This window comes from Emydura macquarii, unplaced genomic scaffold (assembly GCF_026122565.2).
Source record: "Emydura macquarii macquarii isolate MOO-44397 ecotype Brisbane River unplaced genomic scaffold, CSIRO-AGI_Emac_v2 contig_1424, whole genome shotgun sequence".
Classification (NCBI taxonomy): Eukaryota; Metazoa; Chordata; order Testudines; family Chelidae; genus Emydura; species Emydura macquarii.
The window spans coordinates 103,436-127,398 of record NW_027131561.1 but is presented as its reverse complement, the minus strand read 5'-3'; the positions used below and the strand labels follow the sequence as shown (position 1 = coordinate 127,398).

General features: G+C 39.8%; 1 protein-coding gene across 1 annotated transcript in view; it reads left to right on the top strand.

Annotated features, from left to right (window-relative positions):
- Window positions 1-23,963, top strand: part of ANOS1 (anosmin 1) — a 173,834-nt gene that overhangs the window by 139,112 nt on the left and 10,759 nt on the right. Inside the window, exons 9-11 of the mRNA XM_067552999.1 lie at window positions 583-738; window positions 20,262-20,356; window positions 22,860-23,031. Coding sequence (XP_067409100.1) covers window positions 583-738; window positions 20,262-20,356; window positions 22,860-23,031 — 423 coding nt within the window. The remainder of the gene's footprint in view (window positions 1-582; window positions 739-20,261; window positions 20,357-22,859; window positions 23,032-23,963) is intronic.

The window sequence follows — 23,963 nt, the reverse complement described above, 5'->3', positions numbered from 1 at the left end:
CAATGCCACTGTTTTTAAACTGAAGTAATCTGGGGAATATTCAGATTCTGTTCTTAAATACTGACATGTGTTAGCATGCCGTTTCAGTACACCAAAGGCATATTTACTTCAGTGTAGTACCCACACCCTGTAGGTTATATTGTATATTGTAGTGTGGGTTCGTGTCTATTTAACTTCTGTATGAAAATACAGCACCCAAAAAGTTATACAAAACTACAATTACATATAATGCCCATTAGAATATCAAAGTATCAACATTTCTCGCTCCTAGGGTTATAAATACAGTAAAACTTGAAGGGAATATAGAACTATGGAAAATTCTGACATTAAAAATAGATTTAAAAAAAAAAAGCCTTACCCTTAAAACTGAAATATTGTTAAATAATTAATTTGCTTCATTATTATTTTATGTTCTGTTTCTTCTTTGCATTTATTTCACTCAGCTTGGACAATGAAACAAGAATGGTTAATTTTCTAGTAAGCTTCACTTGCTGACTCTCAGGCACTATTAGCACAATGCTTCAGTGTTTAGGTGGCACTGTATTAAACTAAGAAATTTCCTGACGATGTTGTATGTTGCAGAAGAACAGACCTCTCCAATTGGGAAAAGCCGGAAAGGATTAACTGATCCTCTTCCACCCTTTCAAAGAAGGAGACCAGCTCGTCTTCTTGAAATTGGAGCTCCTTTCTATCAGGACAATCAGCTTCAGGTCAAAGTCTACTGGAAGAAGACAGAAGGTTTGTTGAAAGTTCTCCTTTAAGCAGGGACCCACCTGTCTCGGAGGTGGAGACGTTCTAACACTGATCACTGTTTACAGTGAACTCTATCAAGCAGTTCTGCCCCCAAATCTTCTATTGACTTGTCAAGTCCAAATACAGAGGAACCACTGCTGATCTGTTCTTCTAGGGGGAGTCTGGCTGGTAAGAGGATACACAGAGAGAATGCACATCTCCTGTGTGTTGAGGAGCTGTGATCTGTGGTGGTGCGTAAGTAGGGGCTTTAGGATACAGCTGGGGAGGGGGGGAGGCAATGTGTTGTGAAAGGAAAAGTGATGACTTGGGCCTAGTGATCAAAACTTGTGGGCAGTAATAACAAGGGAATTGAAGTATTCCTGTACCTGTACTGCCACACCCTCTTCAAGTCCCCTTTGTACGATTTTGTGTAGGGGGGCAAAATTTGGCCTCATGCCCTTACTCATGCAAAATTCCCATTGAAGTAGGGAGTGGTTTGTCTGAGTGAGGCCAGAAGTCATTCCCATTGAAGCCAATGGATTCTCTCTGTAGGATTGGATCTAATATCAGTATTATAAGAAATTAAAATCTGGAACTGAATGTAAATGGAGGGACAATGGGGCTTCCTGGCTTCCCTGCCTATGCCCTGTCCCGGTCTGCCTCCACCTAAGTTTGGGGCTGTGCTGATTGCCAGCAGGATTCATACGCCAGGATCCAACACAGTGTCTGCCAGCATAGACCCTGGAGTAAATGTGAGTGAAGAATACATCATGATAGCAGTAGAAATCTTTACACTGGGCTGGTTTTATGTGTTTTAGGTGTTATGATTTTTCAATAAATATAGTTCCTAACAATTTTTTTTTATGTTTTAATCTTTCTTAAAAGACAAATGCCATAAAATGTAAGTGTCTTATTAGGTTTGGAAGCAAGTAGGTTGCTGCACATTGTTTCAGTTTTGTACCGTAATCAATATCCTCACACACAATTATTTGAAACTATGCTAACAATGTAGTGGTTTTTTCTTGTAGCTATCTATAAATGTGCCTCTCAAGTTTATATGCATATAAAACATTAAAATAAACATCAGGTTCTAAGTCAAATCCTTTAGAAGGAATGATCCCTTTCTCCTCTTGACTTTTGCAAGTGATTTTAAGAACACTGAAGATTCTTCTATTCACCATTAAAACTACCCTCATACTAGCTCCTCACATCAAGGTTCTTTCAAACCTTGATGCTTATTTCTGCACAACATTTCAAAGATCCACTCTATGCCCACAATTAAAATATTCATCGTCTTCTGTCTTGACTATCTCAGCCTACTCGGCTGTACACTGTCCACCTTGCCCCCATTCAGATTCATTCAAAATGCAATGGTTAAGATCATCTTTCTGGCCTGTAAGTCTGATCATGGCTCCTCCTTCTTCACCACATCATATTCAAGCTTCTTGTCCATCAGTCATGCCAATGAATTTATATCTTAGTATTTAAAATAAATAAATAATGACTTAAGCTACCTATTCTGCTCATCACAAGATTATGTTATCATATACGCTTATCACTGTTACCTTTGTTCTCACTCTGATAATTTATAACAACTCATTGTGTCCTGTTTAAAATTAGACTGAAATTTTTTTTGAGGGAGGGACTTTGTCTTGCTTTGTGGTTACACGGTGCCCACTGTGATAGTGCTTTAATCCTGAATGGCCTCTGCTCCTTTAATACAAATAACGATGAAAAGAGTTGTAGAAATCATGTTCACATATGTCCCAAAAAGACCTGAAATGGAACACGTGGTGGAATGAAAAGCTAAAGTAAGTATAGATCAGAAGTTTTCTATTCCTCCTGAAAACTTTGTATTGTTTTTGTGTGCATGGTTTTTTAATATTCTAAATCTAACATTGAACTTTAATCAAATAGCATAACAAATACAGTAAAAATAGAGGTCTCATGACTTCTTTAACAAGAATATTGGTCTTAGTACTGATGTCTTGGCCAAATAAAAATTAAGAAAAGAAAACTACTGCTGCAGATTGAAGTGGCTGTGCTATTTTTCTTCACTTATTGTCAAACTAGCTAGAGACATAAAGGGTAAAAGAAAGCATTCTACAAATACATTAGAAGCAAGAGAAAAACCAAGGACAGGGTAGGCCTGTTACTCAATGGGGGAGGAGGGAAATGTGGAAATGGCAGAAGTGCTAAATGATTTTTTTGTTTCAGTTTTCACTAAAACGTTTAGTAGCATCTAACTTAATGAATGCCGGTGAAAATAAGGTAGGATCAGAGGCTAAACGAGGGAAAGGACAAGTTAAAAATTTCTTAGACAAGTTAAATATCTTCAAGTCACCAGGGCCTGATGAAATACATCCTAGAATACTAAAGGAGCTGACTGAGGAGATATCTGAACCATTAGCAATTATCTTCGAAAAGTCATGGAAGATGAGAGAGATTCCAGAGGACTGGAAAAGGGCAAATATAGTGCCAATCTATAAAAAGGGGAATAAGGACAACCTGGGGAATTACAGACCAGTTAGCATAACTTTAGTACTTGAAAAGACAAGAGAGCAAATTATTAAGCAATCAATTTGCAAAAACTTAAAAGATAATAAGGTAATAAATTACAGTCATCATGGATTTGTCAAGAACAAATCATGTGAAACCAAACTAATAGCTTTCTTTGACAGGGTAACAAGCTTTGTGAATAGGGGGAAGTGATAGATGTGGTATATCTTGACTTTAGTAAGGCTTTTGATACGGTCTCGCATGACCTTCTCATAAACAAATTAGGGAGCTATAACCTAGATGGAGCTACTATAAGGTGAGCGCATAACTGGTTGGAAAACCATGCCCAGAGAGTAGTTATCTGTGGTTCACACTTAAACTGGAAGGGATATCAAGTGGGATCCTGCGGGGATCTGTTCTGGGTCTGGTTCTGTTCAATATCTTCATCAATGATTTAGATAATGGCATAGAAAATACACTTACAAAGTTTGTGGATGATTCTAAGCTAGGAGTGGTTGGTTGCAGGTGCTTTGGAGGATAGGATTAAAATTCAAAACGATCTGGGCAAATGCAAAGTACTCCACTTAGGAAGGAACAATCAGTCGCACACATACAAAATAGGAAATGACTGCCTAGGAAGGAGAACTGCGTAAAGGGATCAGGGGGTCATAGTTGATCACAAGTTAAATATGAGTCAACAGTGTAACAGTGTTTCAAAAAAAGCTAACATCATTCTGGGATGTATTAGCAGGAGTGTTGTAAGCAAGACATGCACACTCTATTCTGTGCTGATTAGACCTCAGCTGGAGTATTGTGTCTAGTTTTGGGCACCACATTTCAGGAAAGATGTGGACAAATTGGAGAAAATCCAGAGAAGAGCGACAAAAATGACTAAAGGTCTAGAAAACATCACCTATGAGAGAAGTTTGAAAATACTGGGTTTGTTTAGTCTGGAGAAGAAAAGACGGAGGGGGACATGATAACAGTTTTCAAGTACATGAAAGATGGTTACAAGGAGGAGGGAGAAAAACTGTTCTCTTTAACCTCTGAGATAGGTCAAAAAGCAATGGGCTTAAATTGCAGAAAGGGCTGTTTAGATTGCACATTAGGAAAAAGTTCCTAATTGTCAGGGTAGTTAAGCACTGGAATAAATTGCCTATGGAGGTTGTGGAATCTTCATAATTAGAGATTTTTAAGAGCAGGTTAGACAAACACCTGTCAGGGATGGTGTAGATAATACTTAGTCATGCCTTGAGTGCAGAGGACTGGACTAGAAGACCTCTGGAGGTCCCTTACAATCCTACAGTTCTGTGGTTGTACGAGCAGTAGCAAAGTGTTGTTGTGTACTATATTAACATCTTTCATGCTCCAGACCAGAGATGATTGTGTTTTAATGATGGATGAAGTGGCTACATTATACGGTGTTTTTTGGATCTTTTGAACTGAAAGACAGTTAAATTGATGAGATAGAGTATTTTTATCTGTAAGAAATAATTTATTTTAATAAATGATTACATTAAATCTTCTCAGTAAAACTGTAAACAATGAAATGTTGTTCTTGTACTTTATTAACAACCATTAAACAATTGTTTTTGTGTACATGGTTACAATGGGCTACGTCATTCTGCTAGCCAAGTTACTTGTATAGATTCAGGGAAACAACAACTTGGAACTTGTGAAGTTTCCTTGGATTTTTGTCTCCAAACAAGGTTTATTCTTCAACCATGGATCTAGCTATTTAAGAATTTCAGCTGCTGCCCATCATTGTAGTATCTGAGTACATTTTATGTAGAATAGATTAGCAACAGTGGAGTCCCTATTGATTTTCATAGAGTCTCTGGCTCTTCTCCTTCTTTAGGATGTTGAAAGTATTCCAGGCTTTCTGATTTGGTTGTTTCAAGTCTTTTTGTTTTGTCTTTGTATTTTGGTTTTATTGTTGTTCCCCAAGGAGAGGTGCTAGATAGGGGTACCAGTGTTGAGAACATTGTTTCTATGACTGGCAGGGGGTTTCAGAGCTGGTCCTGTGGTTCTTCTTCGAGTGCTTGCTCATGTCATTTCTACCTTGTGCACAGTTGCTGGAAGGTTTTTCTCCCAATAGAACCTGTAGGGTCGGCTCTTGAGCCCCCTGGAGTCGTGCATCCATAGCACTCCATATAAGGGCCTGCCGACCCTCCGCCTCCTCAGTTCCTTCCTACCGCCTGTGATGGTCGGCTGGAATCCATTGCCTCTTGCTCAGCAAGAGTTCTTTTCTCCCAGTGATTCAATCACTTCATACCTGTAAATAGTTCAATTAGTATTAATAGTAGGCAGTTAAGAACAGTAAGTAGTTAGTCAAGTAGTTTAGGCAGTTCCCTTAAGGGAACAGTCTGTTCATCCAGAGATCGGGGCATGCCTCGGTCCCCTGGATTCAAACCGTGCGAGGAGTGCAAGAAGCCCATGCCAAGGAGTGACCCGCACTTTACATGCCTTAAGTGTCTTGGGGAGGCACATCAGAAAGACTGGTGCAAAATCTGCACTGATTCCGCACTCACACCCAGAAGGACAGGAGCCAGAGATTGAAGTTCCTCTCCATCTCCAAGCCCATCGAGCTGGTGTCCAGTGCATCGGCAAGAAGCGTCCCAGCCTCTGACCCAGTGCCAAGGAAGGACTCAAGTACTTGAGACCCTTGGCACCATAAGGAGTCGCCGGCACTGCGAATTGAGATTGCTGGGCATCGCTCCCATTCATTGGTCCCTAGGAAGAGGCACAAGAAGTTGGACAGGTGCCTCAAGAAGTTTTGCGGTGCCGTGGCTCCCTCAGTGACAAAACCCATCCCAGTGGCCCTTCTGGATCCTGTGGGCTTTTCACCATGCACAGGGACTCCAATCCGGTCGGTCCTTGTCCTTAGAGTCAGGGAGCAGGCTCTACCAGACTAGATCAGAGACCCTCTCCTGACCCGACACCGGTACCGAGCAAGTTCTCGATCCTGGACACAGTACCGATTATGGAGGCACCTTTGTTGGTACCGAGTCCGTTGCCGCCAGCACTGTGGAGGAGATGAATCGCTCGGTACCGCAGGACCCTCTGGATGCTGAGGGTCAAGAGACTGGCCCATTAGTGGAGTCATCATTCTCCTCACCGGAGAAGGCAATGGAGGTTGCTGACGAGGGAACAGACCCAATGACTGATATATTGTCCCCATCGGGGCCGTCAAGGATGGCTTTACCATTAATAAAAAGTGACAAAAATATGAAGTCAATTTGGCAAACCTCATCCTCAATCCCCCCAATTACAAAAATGGTCGAGTGCAAATATTTCATCCCATCTAAGAGTTACGAGTATCTGTATACCCTCCCCCTGGGCTCCCTGGTCATCGTGGCTGTGAACGAGAGGGAAAGGCAGGGGAGCCAAGGCCCTTCACATAAAGCCAAGGAGGCCAAGAAAATGGACCTATTCAGCAGGAAGGTGTATTCCACCAGGGGCCTACAGCTTCCGGTGGCAAATCAACAGGCTGCCCTGAGCAGATACTCCTATAACACCTAGGGGTCTATCCAAAATTTTGCGGAGTCTATCCCTATTGACTCCAAGAAAGAGTTTGCAGCCCTCATGGAAGAGGGCAAGACGACAGCAAAAGCTTCATTACAAGGGGCTTTAGATGCGGCGGATGCAGCTACCCAGACTATGGCCTCAAGGTATCTATGCATCGCAGCTCTTGGTTACAAGCTTCGGGCCTTCCCCATGAGGTCCAACACACAGTGCAAGACCTACCCTTTGAGGGCCAGTCACTGTTCTCCGACCAGACTGATGCAAAATTGCACAATTTAAAGGACTCTAGGGCTACCCTTAAGTCCTTGGGGCTGCACACACTGGTACCCCAGAGGAGACAGTTCAGACCGCAGCCTCTTCCCTGGTTTTGCTAGCCCCATCAGAGGCATGATTCTAATTGTGTGAGGGGCAGAAACAACAATAACAACAGAAGAAAGCCCTCTCAGTCCTCATCTGGTTAAAAAAAGGGCCTTGCGGAGCAGCTCCCGGGCCCAAAACAAAACTTTTCAGGATGTGCTAGAGGACGGCATAGCAACATAGCACTCAGATACTCCACCCCTATTATTTTCAAACTGTTTATCTCATTTCATTTGGACCCAGATTACTTCAGACGAGTGGGTTTTACGCATGGGAGAACTCCTTCCCACCTTTATGCCCCCCCATTCCCTGTCCCTCTTCAGGGACCCCTTTCACAAGAAACTTTTAATTCAAGAAGTTCAGCAGCTTCTGGAGGCGGGATCAGTGGAAGAGGTTCCTATGGCATTAAGGGGAAGGGGGTTTTATTCATGGTTTTTCCTAATTCCAAAAGCGAAGGACAGCCTCAGTCTGATTCTGGACCTAAGGGACCTCAACAAATTCATAAAGAAGCTGAGGTTTCGTACGGTCTCCCTAGTATCAATCATCCCCTCCCTGGATCCAGGAAATTGGTATGCCACCCTCAACCTCAAAGATGCATATTTCCATGTGTCAGTTGTTCCAAGACACAGGAAATTCCTCAGATTCATGGTCAGCAGCCAGCACTATCAGTTTACTGTACTTCTGTTCAGCCTCTCGACTGCTCCCAGAGTCTTCACAATATGCATGGCGGTGGTGGACGTCTTCTTCAGGAAGTGGGAGATACAGGTCTTCCCATATCTGGATGACTGGCTGATCAAAGGCAAGTCCAGACAACAGCTAAAATCAGACATAGCATTCATAAAGCTAACATTCACCCCTCTGGGCCTCTTGGTCAACACACAAAAGTCTGTCCTCACTCCCACGCAAAGGATAGAATTCATAGGAGCAGTTTTGGATTAAAACAAGTCCAGGGCCTTCCTGCCAGACTCTCGTTTTCACAACATTCTTTCTGTCATAGAGGAGAGGAGCTGCCACCCTATGGTCGCAGTCAGAAGCTGTCTAAGACTGCTGAGACACCTGGCAGCCTGCACTCAGGTAGTTCAGTACAGCAGGCTACATGTCAGATCCCTACAGGCCTGTCTAGCTTCAGTCTACTGACCTTCTCGGGATTGTATAGACAAAGTGATGTCAATCCCAACACCAGTGTTAATTTTGCTCGGGTGGTGGCTAGATCGGGGAGTGGTCTGTGCAGGAATCCTTTCTCGAGCCCACAGCCCACCATGACACTGGTAACTGATGCCTCGGACTCAGGTTGTGGGGCTTATCTAGACTAGATGAGAATTCAGGATCAGTGGTCACAAAGGGACCCATCTGCTCATATCAATGTGAGAGAGTTGAGAGCAGTATGGTTAGCATGTCAAGCCTTCCAAGATCATCTGGTGTGAAAACGCATCACAGTAAAAACAGACATGACAGAGATGTTTTATATAAACAAACAGGGGGGTGCTCCCTCCTCTCCCTTGTGTCAGGAAGCCTTTGACCCCTGGCACTTCTGTATAACTCACAAAATCCATATAGAAGTGTCTTAGCTCCCGGGATCCCAGAATGTTCTAGCAGACTTCCTCAGGAGGTCAATAGCTGCCTATGAGTGTTCTCTACACCCAGACATGGTGAACAACAGATTCCAGAGGTGGGGAATTCCCCAAGTAGACCTGTTCGTGATGAGGTTCAACAGGAAATACATGAGGTTTTGTTCTTTCCAAGGACGCAGTGAGGGCTCAATAGCAGATGCTTTCCTCATTCCCTGGTCAGGTCGCCTGTTTTACACTTTTCCACCAATCCCATTAATACACAAGGTCCTTCTGGAAGCGAAAAGAGACAAGTTGGTGATAATCCTTATTGCCCCAGTGTGGCCACGCCAACATTGGTTCACCGCACTGCTTGAGCTCACTGTAGAGACCCCTTTCAGTCTTCCATTGGTACCAGACCTGATTATACAGGATTGGGGTTGCCTTCGTCACCCGAAACTGCAATCTCTTCATCTCGTGGCTCGGAAGCTCCATGGATGAACCAGTAGGAGTTGCAATGCTTGGAGCAGGTTAGGGAAATCCTAATGGGTAGAGGATAAGAAAAGGAAGGTAGCTACTAAGAGCTACCTATGGGGCAAAGTGGAAGAGATTCTCTCTCTGGTCTTGGCAAAAAGGGGTTTCCCCGAGGCTTCATCTATACCATTTATCCTGGACTATCTGTTGCACCTTAAGCATCAAGGGCTATCAGTATCCTCATTGAAGATCCACCTAGCGGCAATGTCGGCATTCTATTCATGGGTGGAGGGGTGTTCAATCTTCTTGAACCACATAGTGAGCTGTTTTCTCAAGGGCCTTGTCAGAATGTTCCCTCAAACTCATCAGTCAGTTCCTCAATGGGACCTTAATTTGGTGCTGTCTACATTGATGAGACCACCATTTGAACTGTTGGTAACATGTTCCCTCTTGTACCTGTCATGGAGGATGGCCTTCCTAGTAGCCATTACATCGGCTAGGAGGGTGTCAGAGCTGAAGGCTTTGACATCGGAACCTCCATACATGGTGTTTTTAAAGGACAAGTTTCATCTGCGACCACACCCGGCATTCCTCCCATAGGTAGTCCTTCAGTTTTACTTTAATCAGGACATTTTCTCCTAGTTTTCTACCCCAAGCTGCATGCTAGCGACTATGAGCAGAGTCTTTATTTGCTAGATGTTTGGAGAGCTTTAGTATTCTACATCGAGAGAACAAACCCACCCGCCTAACCCTTTGTCGGAGTCTCTCAGCAAGAAGGAACTGAGGAGGCGGAGGGTCGGCAGGCCTTTATATGGAGTGCTATGGATGTGTGAGTCCAGGGGGTCCCAGAACCGACCCTACCTTCTGGCAACTGTGCACGAGGTGCACACACACCTAATTGGAATGGACATGAACAATGCATCAGTAACTGTCTTTTTCCTGTAGGCCTTCCACAAAGAGACTCTCTAACTGACTGAAAAAGTCTGGAGGATTTCAAGGGAAAATGATGATGCTGTTGCAGCCATCCCCGCATACCCAAACCAATCCACTATAACCCCACACAGGGAACCTATATCATGCTGTGGCACTTTCAGAAGAGCTGTGGGACAATGGAAGTGAAGCATGATGCAGTGAAGACTGCATTGCCTCCTTCCACAACTCTCAGCTGGGATTCCACCAGACTTCTGTTTTGTCCGTCCCAGGAAGTGTGGGGGATAGTCCAACGCATTATTTTCCAAGTTTTTGGCTTTAATATACCCTCTAATACATATTTCTATTTATGTTGGAAAATCATTTAGATGGTTGGAGTGGACTTTCAGAGCATCTTATTTTTATATATATGCATGCCAGTGCATGCCATAGGTTGGAAGATAAGATTGACTTCTCTGGGCTTGATCTTCTTTTTTATGGGCCTCCTTCCATATGTCCCATTAACTTCACTGAACTTGGGGCATGCAAGGAATGTAGGATCTGGTCTTCTATGTTAAAATAAATCACTTTTTGCAATAATATTCAGGCTGAATGCCTTTTTATGATGGCAATAATACATACACTTCAGGATGTTTGTTCACGGGAATAATTCCACACCTCAAGTAGTGCAAAGCACTTAGCAAACACACATCATTTTACTCCGCATAATTATCACAAAAGTATATAGTAATTAGACAGATACAGCGGTTTCTTGTTCAGAAGAAAAACATGCCTTTCATTTGCTTTCATTTGAAACACTGTACATTCCATAAGCAGCATGAATTCAACTTTTGTCAATGAAGAGAAGAACTTGCTTGTGGTTGGATTTTCTGGCCAACTTCATGGTGTGAAATTAGAAATTATGTGCTATTTATGTAATGCAGTGGAACCAAGTCAAACAAATCACTTTTAACTCCTTGGCGCTGGAGACTGGAGAGTCATGAAGTGAAGTCTGTTGCCAGGAACGGATGCACTCTGAACCTCTAGCCTAAAAGGATTAGCTGCTTATGACAATTAAGGTCCTAAAAAAAATCTTGTGCAGTAATCAAGACTGAAACTGTAAAAATAAAAGGTTTCTCAGTGGTTTGGTGACTGGGGAGCTGGGGTTTTGGACTTTGGCTGAGAAGCCTTCAAGTTCCTCCAATGTCAAATACCCTCAGGGTTTTTAAATGAAATATTTCCCATGGAATTACAAAAGAGGAATTCTATTCTCTATAGATGTATTGCAATAATTCTCATCACTTACAGCAATAATTCTCATAAGTGAGAGTAATGTACCTTAATTTAATATGATGATTTCCTTCCAATGCAAAATGTCACAGTACTGTGTCTTAAACCCATTGTTGTAGCCACAGAATTGATGTTTTAATAGCTCTTAATTAGGGATAATACAGCTATCCTTACTTAGGAAAACTCCCATTCAATCAGTGTTCTGTCTGAGTCGGGACTATAGCACTTGGCCCATATGAAACATAATTTTATTCTGTTCATCGGTGTTTCCACTTAGTGTTGAATTGTTTGGCTCTTGATTTTGCTTGAAAGGATAGATGTTTAAAAAACATTAATATTTGGTTTCAGGTTTGATTCTTTCCTTTAATACTTACCAGAAATACAAAGCAAAGAATGTCTTAAACAGGGAATGAAGCAGAGAGGGGCTGATAAATCAACAGAACAGAAATAATCAATTAAATTACAGGGAAGAATAAAACACAGGGCAAGGCAAAGCAAATAGAAAACTGCCACAAAAGCTTTTAAAACCAGATAATTGGAGAACAAAACTAACTCTTTCTTAGAGCAGGAAGATAAATGAGGCAACTGTTTGCACAGACTGTTTGTTTGTAACAAGTCATTTTCATCCTGCAGGATTAAAAATGATGTAAATGCTTCCCAGTATGATTTCTAACAGGCATAGAGTCTATTCCTGCAACCCTTCTTGGTACAAGCAGTTCCATTAAGTTAATAGGACTATTCAATGTGGCTAAGGGTTGCTGGATCAGACCCAGTAGACAATATATTTGTTATTGCGGGGAAATCATTAGTGTTGCCCAAGCATCAAGGAATTATTTCAGTTAGTAATAATGATGACAGTGGGGAGATCAGTGTTTGACTGTCTGTCCATTTACTAATTTATCATGCTATCTTATTGTAGTTCCTCAAACAATTAAACAGTTTCACTTTAAATTATCACCTTGGTTCAGATACTTCCCTCCAACAAGAAAATGCAAAGTTTAGGGCATCACATTTCCCTCACTTCATCCTGATGAGAGGTTGGGAACGCGGCCCTATGGAATAAGTGTGTGTGTGTGTGTGTGTGTGTGAGTGAGAGGAACCTCCAGTACCACTAAACAGAAGGTATTTTTGGCCCCAACAACAGGGATCACTGAGACTAGCTCTGTAGACATTCCCCATACACAATGAATTATTTGTTTTCCAATTAGCTCACATGGTGCTATTGGCTTCCTCACCACTGCTGAGCAACCTTTTCCAGGGGGAGCTAATGTAATGATGGGGAAATTAATGCCATTTACCAGATATAATCTCAGTGGGAAATAGCTAGGGCATTTCATCTACTGTGCTAGAAGCATTCTGCCTAGAGCAGCTTCTGCCTAGCTTTGGCTTCATTTGTTTTACATAGTCCCAGAATAAGCGCAGAGCCTCTACTGTATGGTACTAGTGTTGAAAGACTTCTCTGACTATGGTTATATGGGGCATGCACAGCTATCCTCTTTCCCTTGGCCTATTGCTGCCCTCCACCCAGAGGAAGGAAAGTGGAGCATCCAGCCAACTATGTATGGTTATATTTGTTACATCTTTATAAGCGAAATAGCACTCAAAATATTTATTTTCTATTTGCTGAGATTCTGGGTGCCTATCCCTATGCTTTAAGTGCTGGCAAAACTTAAAATCTGCCTGGTGAGATACATGAAACAATAACATATAAGAGAATTAATAATAAAACAGATAATATGTAAGTTGGCTATGTAACTGATGGATGAGATGAGCAGTAATGCTGAAATGTCAGGACCCCAGCACAATATCTTTATGCCATGTTGGGCTAGAATGGTGTCTGCAGATTTCAATAACCCTTACACAGAAACAGTGCCCTAGACCTAATTCCAAACCAAAATGGCTTCTGTCCATTTCTGCATACCAAACCTCCCGCATATTCAGCATGGATATAGAGGCTCCTTGCATGGCTGTTTTATCTGTGGCTGCTTTGTATAGTCTCATTCCAGAGTTTAAGTAATGCTGGAGGCTCTGCTGCAGACCTCCATGAGATTGAATCTCACCGCAAACTATAAGTAGTTGTGAAAGAGTATAGGCCTCAATCCTGCAAACACTTAGGCCCACATTTAACTTCCCTCCTGAGTATAGTAGTTCATTTACCCATTTCTAAAGAGGTTTGTTGTTACCATTTCAAGAATATAATTAGTTTTAAGTACAAGTTTGAACAGCACAATTTCTTTCAAATTTGCATTAAAAGATCAAATTAAAAAACTGAGTGCAAATTTAAAAACCCATGATATGAGTGTAGTCCATGGTGTACTTACCATACTGTGGAGTTTTGTAAGATTGCTGACAGGACATACAATGTCACATTAGTTAGGAAATTGTTTCCAAAAAATAAACATGGAATAAAAAAAAAATTAGCCAGCCATTGAACAAACTGTTTGTCCGAATTTATTTTTTACTGTTCAAGAAAGACTGGTATATTTCCAAAAATATCATCTTTCTTTTGCTTCAGTAACATCTGTTTATACAGTTTACATTTTTCACTTTTTCAAATTCCTTCTTGTCTAGTTAATCGTCTCTCTATAAAGTGAATTCTTCTAATCACTGTTAAGCTACATTTGAAGATGTTAAAATTTCACTTATTTGGAGACCCAACATATCAATGCCAGTAAACTAACCACCTTGACTAAGGGACAGATTTTCAAAGGTATTTAGGCACTTAAAAGTACAAATAGGTCCCTGGTGTAATTTTCAAAAGCACCTAAGCAATGAGAGTTATGTGCCAAGATTTTCAAAAGCATCCATCTGTATCTTTAGATACCTAAATACCTTTGAAAATCGGGCCCTGAGTCTCAGCTTTTTATGGTGCCAGACATGGAAAACTGAGGCATTATAGTTTCTACGATAGTCAAAGCTTCCCTTACAGAAAGTGGGATGCCTGCGGACATTGCTGGCAAACATAACTCTTGGTACAGAATATTGTTTTATTTACTCTACCGATGGGCTCAAGCCAAATCCCTGGATGCAAACCCCCTTAGTCATTGGTGCAGTATGCATCCAGATGTGGATATACACATTGTAGCTTGGGCCCATCTTTAAATTACACGCCTTCTGTTAATGTCATTCTAAGAAGGGATTTACCATTTTATTATACAAACAATGCATTCTAGAAAGAGAGAGAGAGAGAGCTTGTTTTAAATGGCATGGAGTGCAGAATCAAATTCTTAATAATTTAAATCACAAGCACTAACATTCCATATTAGAGCAGGAAACAATGTTTTCTTCTTATGGCATTGGAGAGGTAAAGGAACAAACAGGTAAATTGTCATGCAAATGTTATTGCAGAAGCAAACACGCCGAGGACCTGGTCTACACTTACCTGGAGATTCGGCGGCAGTCAACGGGAGTTACGCAAAGTACGCAGAGTAGCTTGCGTAACTCACGTTGACTGCTCTGCTTCCCTTCTGCACGCTGTCTACACTGCGCTGTGCCTGTTCCTGTCAATGCAGCGCTACGCTACTTGAGGGGGTGGTTTACCAGCATCGACTTCCAGATCGATTGAGCAGGTCTACACTGACCGCTCAATCGATCCAGAAAGATGGATCTGGCGATGGCAAATTTGTCACCGTCAGTATAGACATGGCCTAGGACTGCACAGGAAGAATAAAAGAGAAGAGGAGCAACAAAACTTGCAGGAATGTGAAGGACTTTTGTGGGGAGACCCCTGCCCCGCACTAAACCATTAGGACAGTACAGGACACTCACCCAAAGGAAAATAGTTTTGTCACTAGAATATTAAGATTAGAACCTCATCCACAGGTGAATGAATGTTACAGGAAATGCCATTGAGAATTCAGTCAGTTAATAGATTCACTTTTTCCTCTAGTTTCGGAGCCCTAGCTCTGGAATAGAGTTTATAATATTTGCAAAAGACACCACATTTCACAGAAGATAACACACCCCTTTAGCAAAACAGGTAATATATTTAGCTAGTTAACATTTATCCAATTTGTTGAGGTCCTTCATGATGAAAGACACAACATATTAATGCACAGTATTATCATATGCTAACACTAATTTGGCTTAAATTTGCTACTTGTACTTGAAACATTCCTAATTATATCTTTTCATCCCACCTTAATCAAATCTTTTTTATTTCTAGTTTTATAGTCTTTTTTTATCTTATTTTTATCCCATGTAGGCACATTTCTTTCCATTGTGAATTGTCACACACACCATGTTTTTTCAAATTCTCTGTCAAATACAGAGATCAGTCCAGTGTTAATGTATGGCGGGGGTGGGGGGTGGAGGGGTGGGGGGTGTCAGTAGCTGAACTTGAGTCTTCATTGCAATTAAATTCTAGACTATTCCATCCTTGTTGAAATTTGTCAAATTTGTCCTGTGCACCAAACTTAGATTGCCAAATTTGAACAAATTGTATGTAAATCTTTTGTATAGATTTGTATAGGTGCACAGGGAGAATTGGAATGTAGGGGGAGAGACTGCAGAAAACTACGACAGGCTTTGGTGTAACTGGCTAAGATAAAAGTTTTGAAGAGGCTAGCCATACAAGCCATAGCCTGTCACTATGTTCATTGTTTTCAATCAAGCCTTGTTTGATGGAGTCTTTGAAATAAGTTTTCATGATCCATTTGCTCATAAACAAATGCCCTCATATGGAAAGCAGCACTATCACAGTTGGCACTCACTGGTACTCTTGCACCGACATGTATCAACAAACATGAATAGAACTGAATAATACTAAGAAAAATGCCAATTATTTGTCATTGAGAATTTAAATAAAAATCTTTTTGTTCATTTTTATCATAACTTCTCATTAAGATTACTTAGTTTTTTAATGAAAAAAACCCTACAAATTTTGGGTTTAAAATATGTTAAAAAATGGTTTTCTGTTTATGTAAAAAAAAAAAAAAAAACCCAAGAAAATTACATCTTTTTTTTTTTCAGCTAAAACATTACAATGAGCTGTAGTGCTTGTCACCTCTGAAATTGAACTCACTTCTAGTCAGGCACCTAGATATGGATATAGGGCACCTGTTTAGGAAAGCATTTAAGCATATGCTTAAATCCATCCCAATTCAAGGTAGCACTTAAATAACTTAAACATCTGCTTAAAATGCCATCCTAAGTAAAGACGTTTTCCTATACCTAGGAATGTAACTTTAGTCACCAGTGTTTGAAAATGTTAGCCCTAGAAATAATAACCAAAATGATCAAAAGAGGCCACCAATTTTGGTTGAAGCATCAGCTTTTGTGTGCCCATCTAGGACACCTAAGAAATGAATCTAAGATGCTTAATGTTGGCCTCCTAAAATAATAACATATGAAAAATTGTTTGTATCATTAAGATGTTTGTTATGAAGTTTGGTAACAGGACTAGCTGTGATAATGAAAGAATCTTACTGCATATTCTTACTAATAATAACTCCACAAACAACTTTTCATATCTCACTTCCAGGTATAACTGTAGATTATAGTTCAACTGGCTTTAATTCTGAATCATGAGCCTTGGTGACACTGCCATTAGACTGAACAGCAGCTTGCATTGGTTGCTTATTGCATTAGCAGCAAGAGTTACTGTTGGCATGTTTGTAGTTGATAGATTAATGGAAAATATCCAAATAAAAGTACAGTATTGATCTCAGTGAGGAACAATACATTTTGCTCATGGAAAGAGCTATAATAAGTTTTTTCATTTGTATCTGTTTAAATCTCACGGATATACACTACCCTATATATAAAAATCAAGGAGTCACAAATTTACACTCACAAATAGCACTTTAATAAAGAAAAAGTAAATGCATTTTCAAAGGTTTAGGAAAGTTTCTCACTTGGGTTCGGCTATTGTGTCACAACCACACTAGATCTCTTTGTTTTCAAGTATATTAGGATATAGTTATTTTTAAAGGTGATATTGTTACTTCAAGTGAATCTTGCATACACAAAGCAAAACTTTTTATATCTGTTACTCTGACAAATAAAAAACATACCCCTAATCATTGACAAAGTACATTGCTAACCTAAAGACTGTTTTACCTTCCCACACTTCAGTTTTCTATCCCAAATCACTGGTGCTTTAGAGCCATTAAAAAGTGTCACAAGAAGGGTTTTTGGGTGGGTTTTTGGTTTATTGTTATTTATTTGAACTTCCTTCCAATCTTTTTGTTAGCCAAAATACCAGAACTCTTTTTCTTTTGCTCAACCTCTCCCAAAATGAGGCAGAGACAAAACCTGAAAAATTTTAGCCCCAAAAGAACAAGTTTAGAAAAGTCTGCTCAATGAAAAATGGAATTTAGAATGGAAACACAGTGGGTAATATTAACTGTATCTATCACTGTTCATGCATTCTACCCATGACTGGTTATACATATAATGTTGAAACAAATATTGGAAGTAATTTTAACTGTTTAAAAAACTGAAAAATGAAGGCATATAGTTTTGGTGCAGCAGTTATGTCTTGGGGGTCAGTGGTCAGGTTGTTATTGGGATATCAAATGTGAACGATAACAAGTGAAGGGTTTTTTTTAAAAAAAACAACAGAAAATATGAGCTGTAATTACATATGTTACAGACATTCTTCCCACTAGCCCATCTGCAATTTCATTTGATTCCAGCAACAGAAGACCTCTTGGAAAGTTATGCTTTGAGTTCACTTCTTAGCTTCCCTGCCTATGTAGAGAAATCATCAGAAGCTTACCAATGAGTGATAAAGAGGTTGCCACTGCCTGAATGGATAAGCAGGAAGGAAGAAAGGAATGAGGTGTGGGCCGGGTATGTGTACACCAGGTGGAAAGATCAGATAACGGGTGGGGAGCTGGAGAGAGCCCCAGAGTTCCCACAGAATTTCCTACCAGGCCAAAACCTGGAAATATATGAAATCTTGTGTGAAAAGCCTAATTTCATGAGATGTCTGGACAGAGGATTAGCTACACCTCTAGACTGGTTAATTAGGATACTGAACCAAAGCAAACTTCCAAACCTGGAGGATCATAGAAGTGTAGGACTGGCAGGCACTGCTTAATTTGTAATGAAAGAGATGCTGGGACTCAAGCAAATAGGTGGTGGGGCTCAAGCAATTTTTTTACTTTCATAACCTATGCGGCAAGCCCAGAGATGCCAGGGCTCTGAACTGCCAAGCCTAGAGGTGCCAGGGCCCAGCCCTGGCACAGATTAAGCACTGCTGGCAGGGTCCTGAAGAGCTCATAAGGTTCAGCCCCATCTTTCAGTGGTTGTTCATATGGGGGTGTTCAGTGGGCTATTTGATTTTTATTGGTCTTCTTCAGTTCTTGGTGGACAGGTAACCTGCCCTTAGTCAATCCATGACAAAGCCTACTGCAATACTTCTATGTAATGACTAGTGAGTGTATTGAATTTAAAGTTTACATAGATCTATAAGTGGTCTGCCTTGTGTAAGTATACTTTAAAAGAATGAATTGCTGATTTATCAGATAGTGGGAGATCAATAAGAAGATTCACTATAGAGTCATTCAGCAGAGGTTTCAGATGGTTAATAGAATAGTACCAGTATGTTGAAGCCAGGTCTCTAGAAGCCAGTATGTCCCATGTGTTTGTCTAAGGAGAGGTAGCGAACAGAATAGGCAATAATTGAATGAATCATAACAGATGAAATCAGATGAGACCTAGTTGCAGATGCACTATGAGCTTGTATCTCACTCTGACAGACATGTCTAATGGCAAAGCCACAATGGTCATTCGTTTCTTATTGAAGAACTTTGGCCTTTGAGAGCAGTCATGAAAATAATTAACATATATGTTGCTATGAAGACAACAGCTACAAAAATCCATTTTGAGCAAACTTCCAATCAGTCTTTCTTACCAAATACCATTTGTGCTAGCTTCAGAGACTACCTATTTTCTCTTTAATTTATAATCCCTCTCTTCTACTTCCAAATTGCTCATAGCAGTCTATTGCCAGATCAACCCTAAAGCCATCAAAGATATTTCTTTTCCCTTCCAGAAAACCATTATTACGCGCTTGGCATGAGCAACTCTTGTGTACCTAGTTAATTACTTATAACAGATATTTAATTTTATATCCATTATACATAGAAATATGAATGCTAACTCCAGGAAAACAAGAAGATATATTTGTATCACCACAATGAGTTTTCTGTCTTAATTCATTGCTCTTCATTTTGCCCCAGTCTGCTTTAGCATCCAGTCTAGACTGAGATGAGTGGTTATAAATTGTTTTGCCTGCTCCTACAATTCTGAATGGAGCTTTCAGAGAATTTATACTAGAAATCGCTGTGATGATTTGCTGGAATTGCTGTTGTGGTCTCCACCATTGAAGTCACGGGAGTTTTGTCACTGGCTTCAATGAGAGCAAGATCAAGCCTTTAGTGTTCCTAAGAGCCATGGATAGACTTTCACTTGGCCACATGTGGAGGCGGTTTGATGATTCTGAAAGTATAAAGTTCAGGGACATTTTCACACATGTCCTAACACAGATTTACTGAGTTGGGCCATGCAGCAGCACTGCAGTGTTCTGACAATGTAAACAGTTACAGATGGTTGGCACTAAGTCATTCCCATCATTCCCAAGATGTTTGGCAGCATAAACCATGGGGATTTTTTCCCCCACTCTCATTACTGTTTAAATTTCTGCTAAATCCCTTTATATATATATATATTTTTTTTTTAGTTCATCCTTACTGCCCTAACACATGGATTAAGTTATTGACATGTATAACATTTTCTTCTTTTCATTCATGGGAACTTTAAATGCTTATGAGCAGCAAGGAACTGATACTTCCAAAGTTCTTAAAATCCCTTGATTTTTATATCCAGAAAAGCCAGGAAAGCTGCTGATCGCTAAAGCATAACTGTAATGTATGTTTTCCTCTTCCCTTTTTTTTTTTTTTTGCTGTTTTGTTCATTTAGACACTAGCATGAGTCGATATCACGTCCAGTGGTTCCCAGAATCCTGTGTGCACAATGAAACTAAAGGGCCTGAAAAAGCAACTGGCCTGACCTATGTAAGTTGAAATTCAGTCCCTTGCTTAACTTGGAGTGGTTTCCAGTCACCAAGGATGGGGGAAAAGGAAGAGGGGAAGTGATATATAATAGCAGTGCACCTGTCATAGGTGCAGTAGGAGTAGTGTTTTTATTTCACTGCAGAGTAGTGATATATTTGGGTTTGTTGATTTAAGGAAACATGAAAGTTAGTCTAAATGAATGTCCTGCATTCAAATGCTTTACATGAGTATCTGAAATGTTCATATTACACAACTTGACAAACCTATTTGTACAGTGCATATATGGTTATACATCAGCTAGTACTGCTGCACGAGGTCAGAGAGTCAGATACTGCAGATGGATTTAAAAAGAGGATAGATAATTCTGTGATCAGTAACAACATTTGGAGTGATGTAAGGGAAAGCAAATATATTTAAATAAGTTTATTGCCACTAGAGGTCAGGAAAGTTTTTTTTTTTCCCTCCATGAACAGCATTGCACAACAGCCCAGGTGCATTATGGTTTTTTGGTTTTCCTGTAAATCACTGGAAAATCCTGTGTTTATTTGTAAGTTCCAATCAATACATTGAGATCTAGAATATTATTCTAAAACAATTAAGAAACTGCCTTCAATAAACATGTGGCTACAAAGGGCCTGATCTTGAAAACCTTACTCTCTGTGAGACTTCCAGTGATGTCAATGGCAAACTCCCATAGACTTTCTAGATGTACAATCAGACTCTTGAGTAATCTTGAGTAGGAAATACATGAGTGCAGGTCTGCAGGATCAATTTTTAATACTGTAGTATTCTACTTAGGATATATCCTGCGCAATCTGATGTAACAAATATGGGGCCTAGTCCTACAATCCTTACTCATGCCAGTAGTTACTTCAGCATCACAGTGGTGATTTATCCACAAGTACTGTTCTGGTGGGAATCCACTGGCATGTCTCAGTAATCTACTAGTCATGCACTTTTCATGTATGAAATTGTTGTTGTCGTGTCGGTCCCAGGATATTAGAGAAAGAAAGTGGTTGAGGTAATATTGTTCATTGGACCAACTTCTACTGGTGAGAGAGACAAGCTTTTAAGCTTACACAGAACTCTTCTTCGGGTTTGGGAAACTAAGGGTATGTCTCCACTACAAATTACTTCAGCATAATTTAGGTCTCTCAGGGGTGTGAGTAATCCACCTCCCCAAGTGATGTAAATTACACTGACCTAAGCACTTATGTAAACAGCATTATGTCAGCAGGAGAGCTTCTGACAAAATAGCTGCCACCCCTCACGGAGGCAGGAGTTACTAAGCCGACTGGAGAGTTCTCTCCCATTGCTTAGAGCGTCTTCACCAGAAGCGCTAAGCAGCGCAGCTGAATTGGTGCTGCTGTGCCACTGCAAATGATGTAGTGTAGACATAGCTCAACGCAAAGCGTCACAGCTAAATACAACATTTGAACAGATTGTTGAGCATAAGTAGTTAACACGTATTTGAAGGAACCATTCAAGGTGAAGTGACACGTTAAAATATATTGAAATATGTGTTAACTACTTATGCTAAAGAATCTCTTCAAATCTCGTATTTATCAGTGACACTTTGAGTTAGTTTCGCAGACCAGAAAAAAAAGCTATGTGTTAGCTCTAAAGCTTGTCTCTCTCACCAACCAAAGTTGGTCCAATAAAAGATATCACCTCACCCACCTTGTCTCTCTAATGCACTTTTCATATCAGCTATGAGAAAATTAACTTAGTTTAGCTCTAACACTCTTCAGCTGTTTTCAAACACAGAGTTTAAAATTTTCAGAGTCTCCTAAGTAACTTAAAGAGCTGAAAATCAATGGGACTTGGAATATTAAATCCCTTAAATTACTTTTGAAAATATTACCCAGAAGCTAGAATTTCTCGTATTAAACTTGATTTGCACATAAAACATTCAGGCTGGGATTTTCAAAGGTGTCAGGGCTCTTGTTTAGTTATTTCCTTAAAGATATCATTCCACATATAATTATGTTTTACCGCTCAGTTGTGGATCCTTTCCTGCTTAGAGGAAAAACATGCTATATCAAAGGGTGGAAGTAGGATGTACTCAAGGAAAGACATATAAGGCCTTTTTGGAATTTGTATACATGTTAAAAGGAGTTCTTAAATGTAGACTAAACCTGTCTTTAATAGCACCTTAAATCTGCTTCCATACGTTTGTTTAATTGGGTTAGAATTTTTCATCCTCACTGCTATCATGCTAAGGGATTGTTCCATATGTTAAAACTTAGCTACTTTGATGAAGCATGGTTAAGGCATTGCATAGAATTGAAGAAAGTATCCAACCACCAGGATAAAGTTTTATTATTATAATTTAATAATAATATAAGCAGTATTTGATTTGTTCTCTGAATAAAAACCACATTTCCATGTGCTAATCATGTAGAGAAAAAACACTTTATTGGAAAAAACATTTAATTTTATGCCAACATTATGGTTTTTAAAAAAGGTTTATTTGCAGTATATACTGTTTTTCTTGGTCTAGGAAAACTACATAATTCTTCAGGACCTGTTGTTTTCATGCAAATATAAAGTGACCGTTCAGCCAGCAAGATCTAAAGGTCGTTTGAAGGCTGAAAGTATTTTCTTTACCACCCCACCTTGCTCTGCTCTCAAAGGAAAAAACCACAAGCACATTAGTTGTCCTGCTGAAGGAGGTAAGTCAAGATCTGAAGAACTTGCCGAGTAGATTCAAGTTCACTTCTAGGCACTCAAAAACAAATTTTATAAAGCAATTCTCAAATGTGTTTTGAAAGACTTATAATAAGTAGAGAAGACTTACATGTCCAAATACCATTGCCTGGTAAGTAAGGTTCTGCAACATTAAAGTGTCATTGAACTCTTTTAGTAGGAAATTTGTCTAACAAACACTTCTAAAATTTTTCCCTGTTACAAATGCAATCAAATTAAATACATAGGGGTGTAGTTTTACCAACTTGAAAAGGTTATCACAGTGCTGTTTGGCCATTTAGATAATAATTTCAAGGGATTATTCAAATATAGATCTTAGTATTATGCTTTACATTGCTATTCTTCTTTCAAGGACTTGTTTGTGTAGGAAACCAGTTTTACAGATACTACAGTTATTAATTATACCTTTAAATTCACCTTGTGAATACTCTTATTCAAGTATAAGAGTAGCTGTTTTTGGTTTAACTTAATCCCTTTCCAAATAAGCTAAAGCCAAAAAAAAAAAAAAAAAAAAAAAAAAAGAGCACTTTTATACCTGTATAAGTTTACACACAGAAAGTTATAGTGGAATACCTTATCAGTTTACATGTGCTACCTTACGTTATATCCAAAAGTACTTTCCTATTGTCGAGGAAAAATCACTCTGCTATACTTTAGAGTTGGATCGAGTGCAGCATTAATTGTGACACACACACCTATACAAAATACTTTAGCTAAAGGGAAGCCCAGGCAGCATGTCTGGATGCTGGACACTGGAACTTCGCCTGGCTATCAAAAACAAAAGGCTTATATAGGGTTTGCTTAGGTTCAGTTACATGTTGATTGCATAGTGGAATTTGATTAACAGTTTATACTTAACAGGATAGACAATCACAATGCATAGTGGGGCACACCAGAC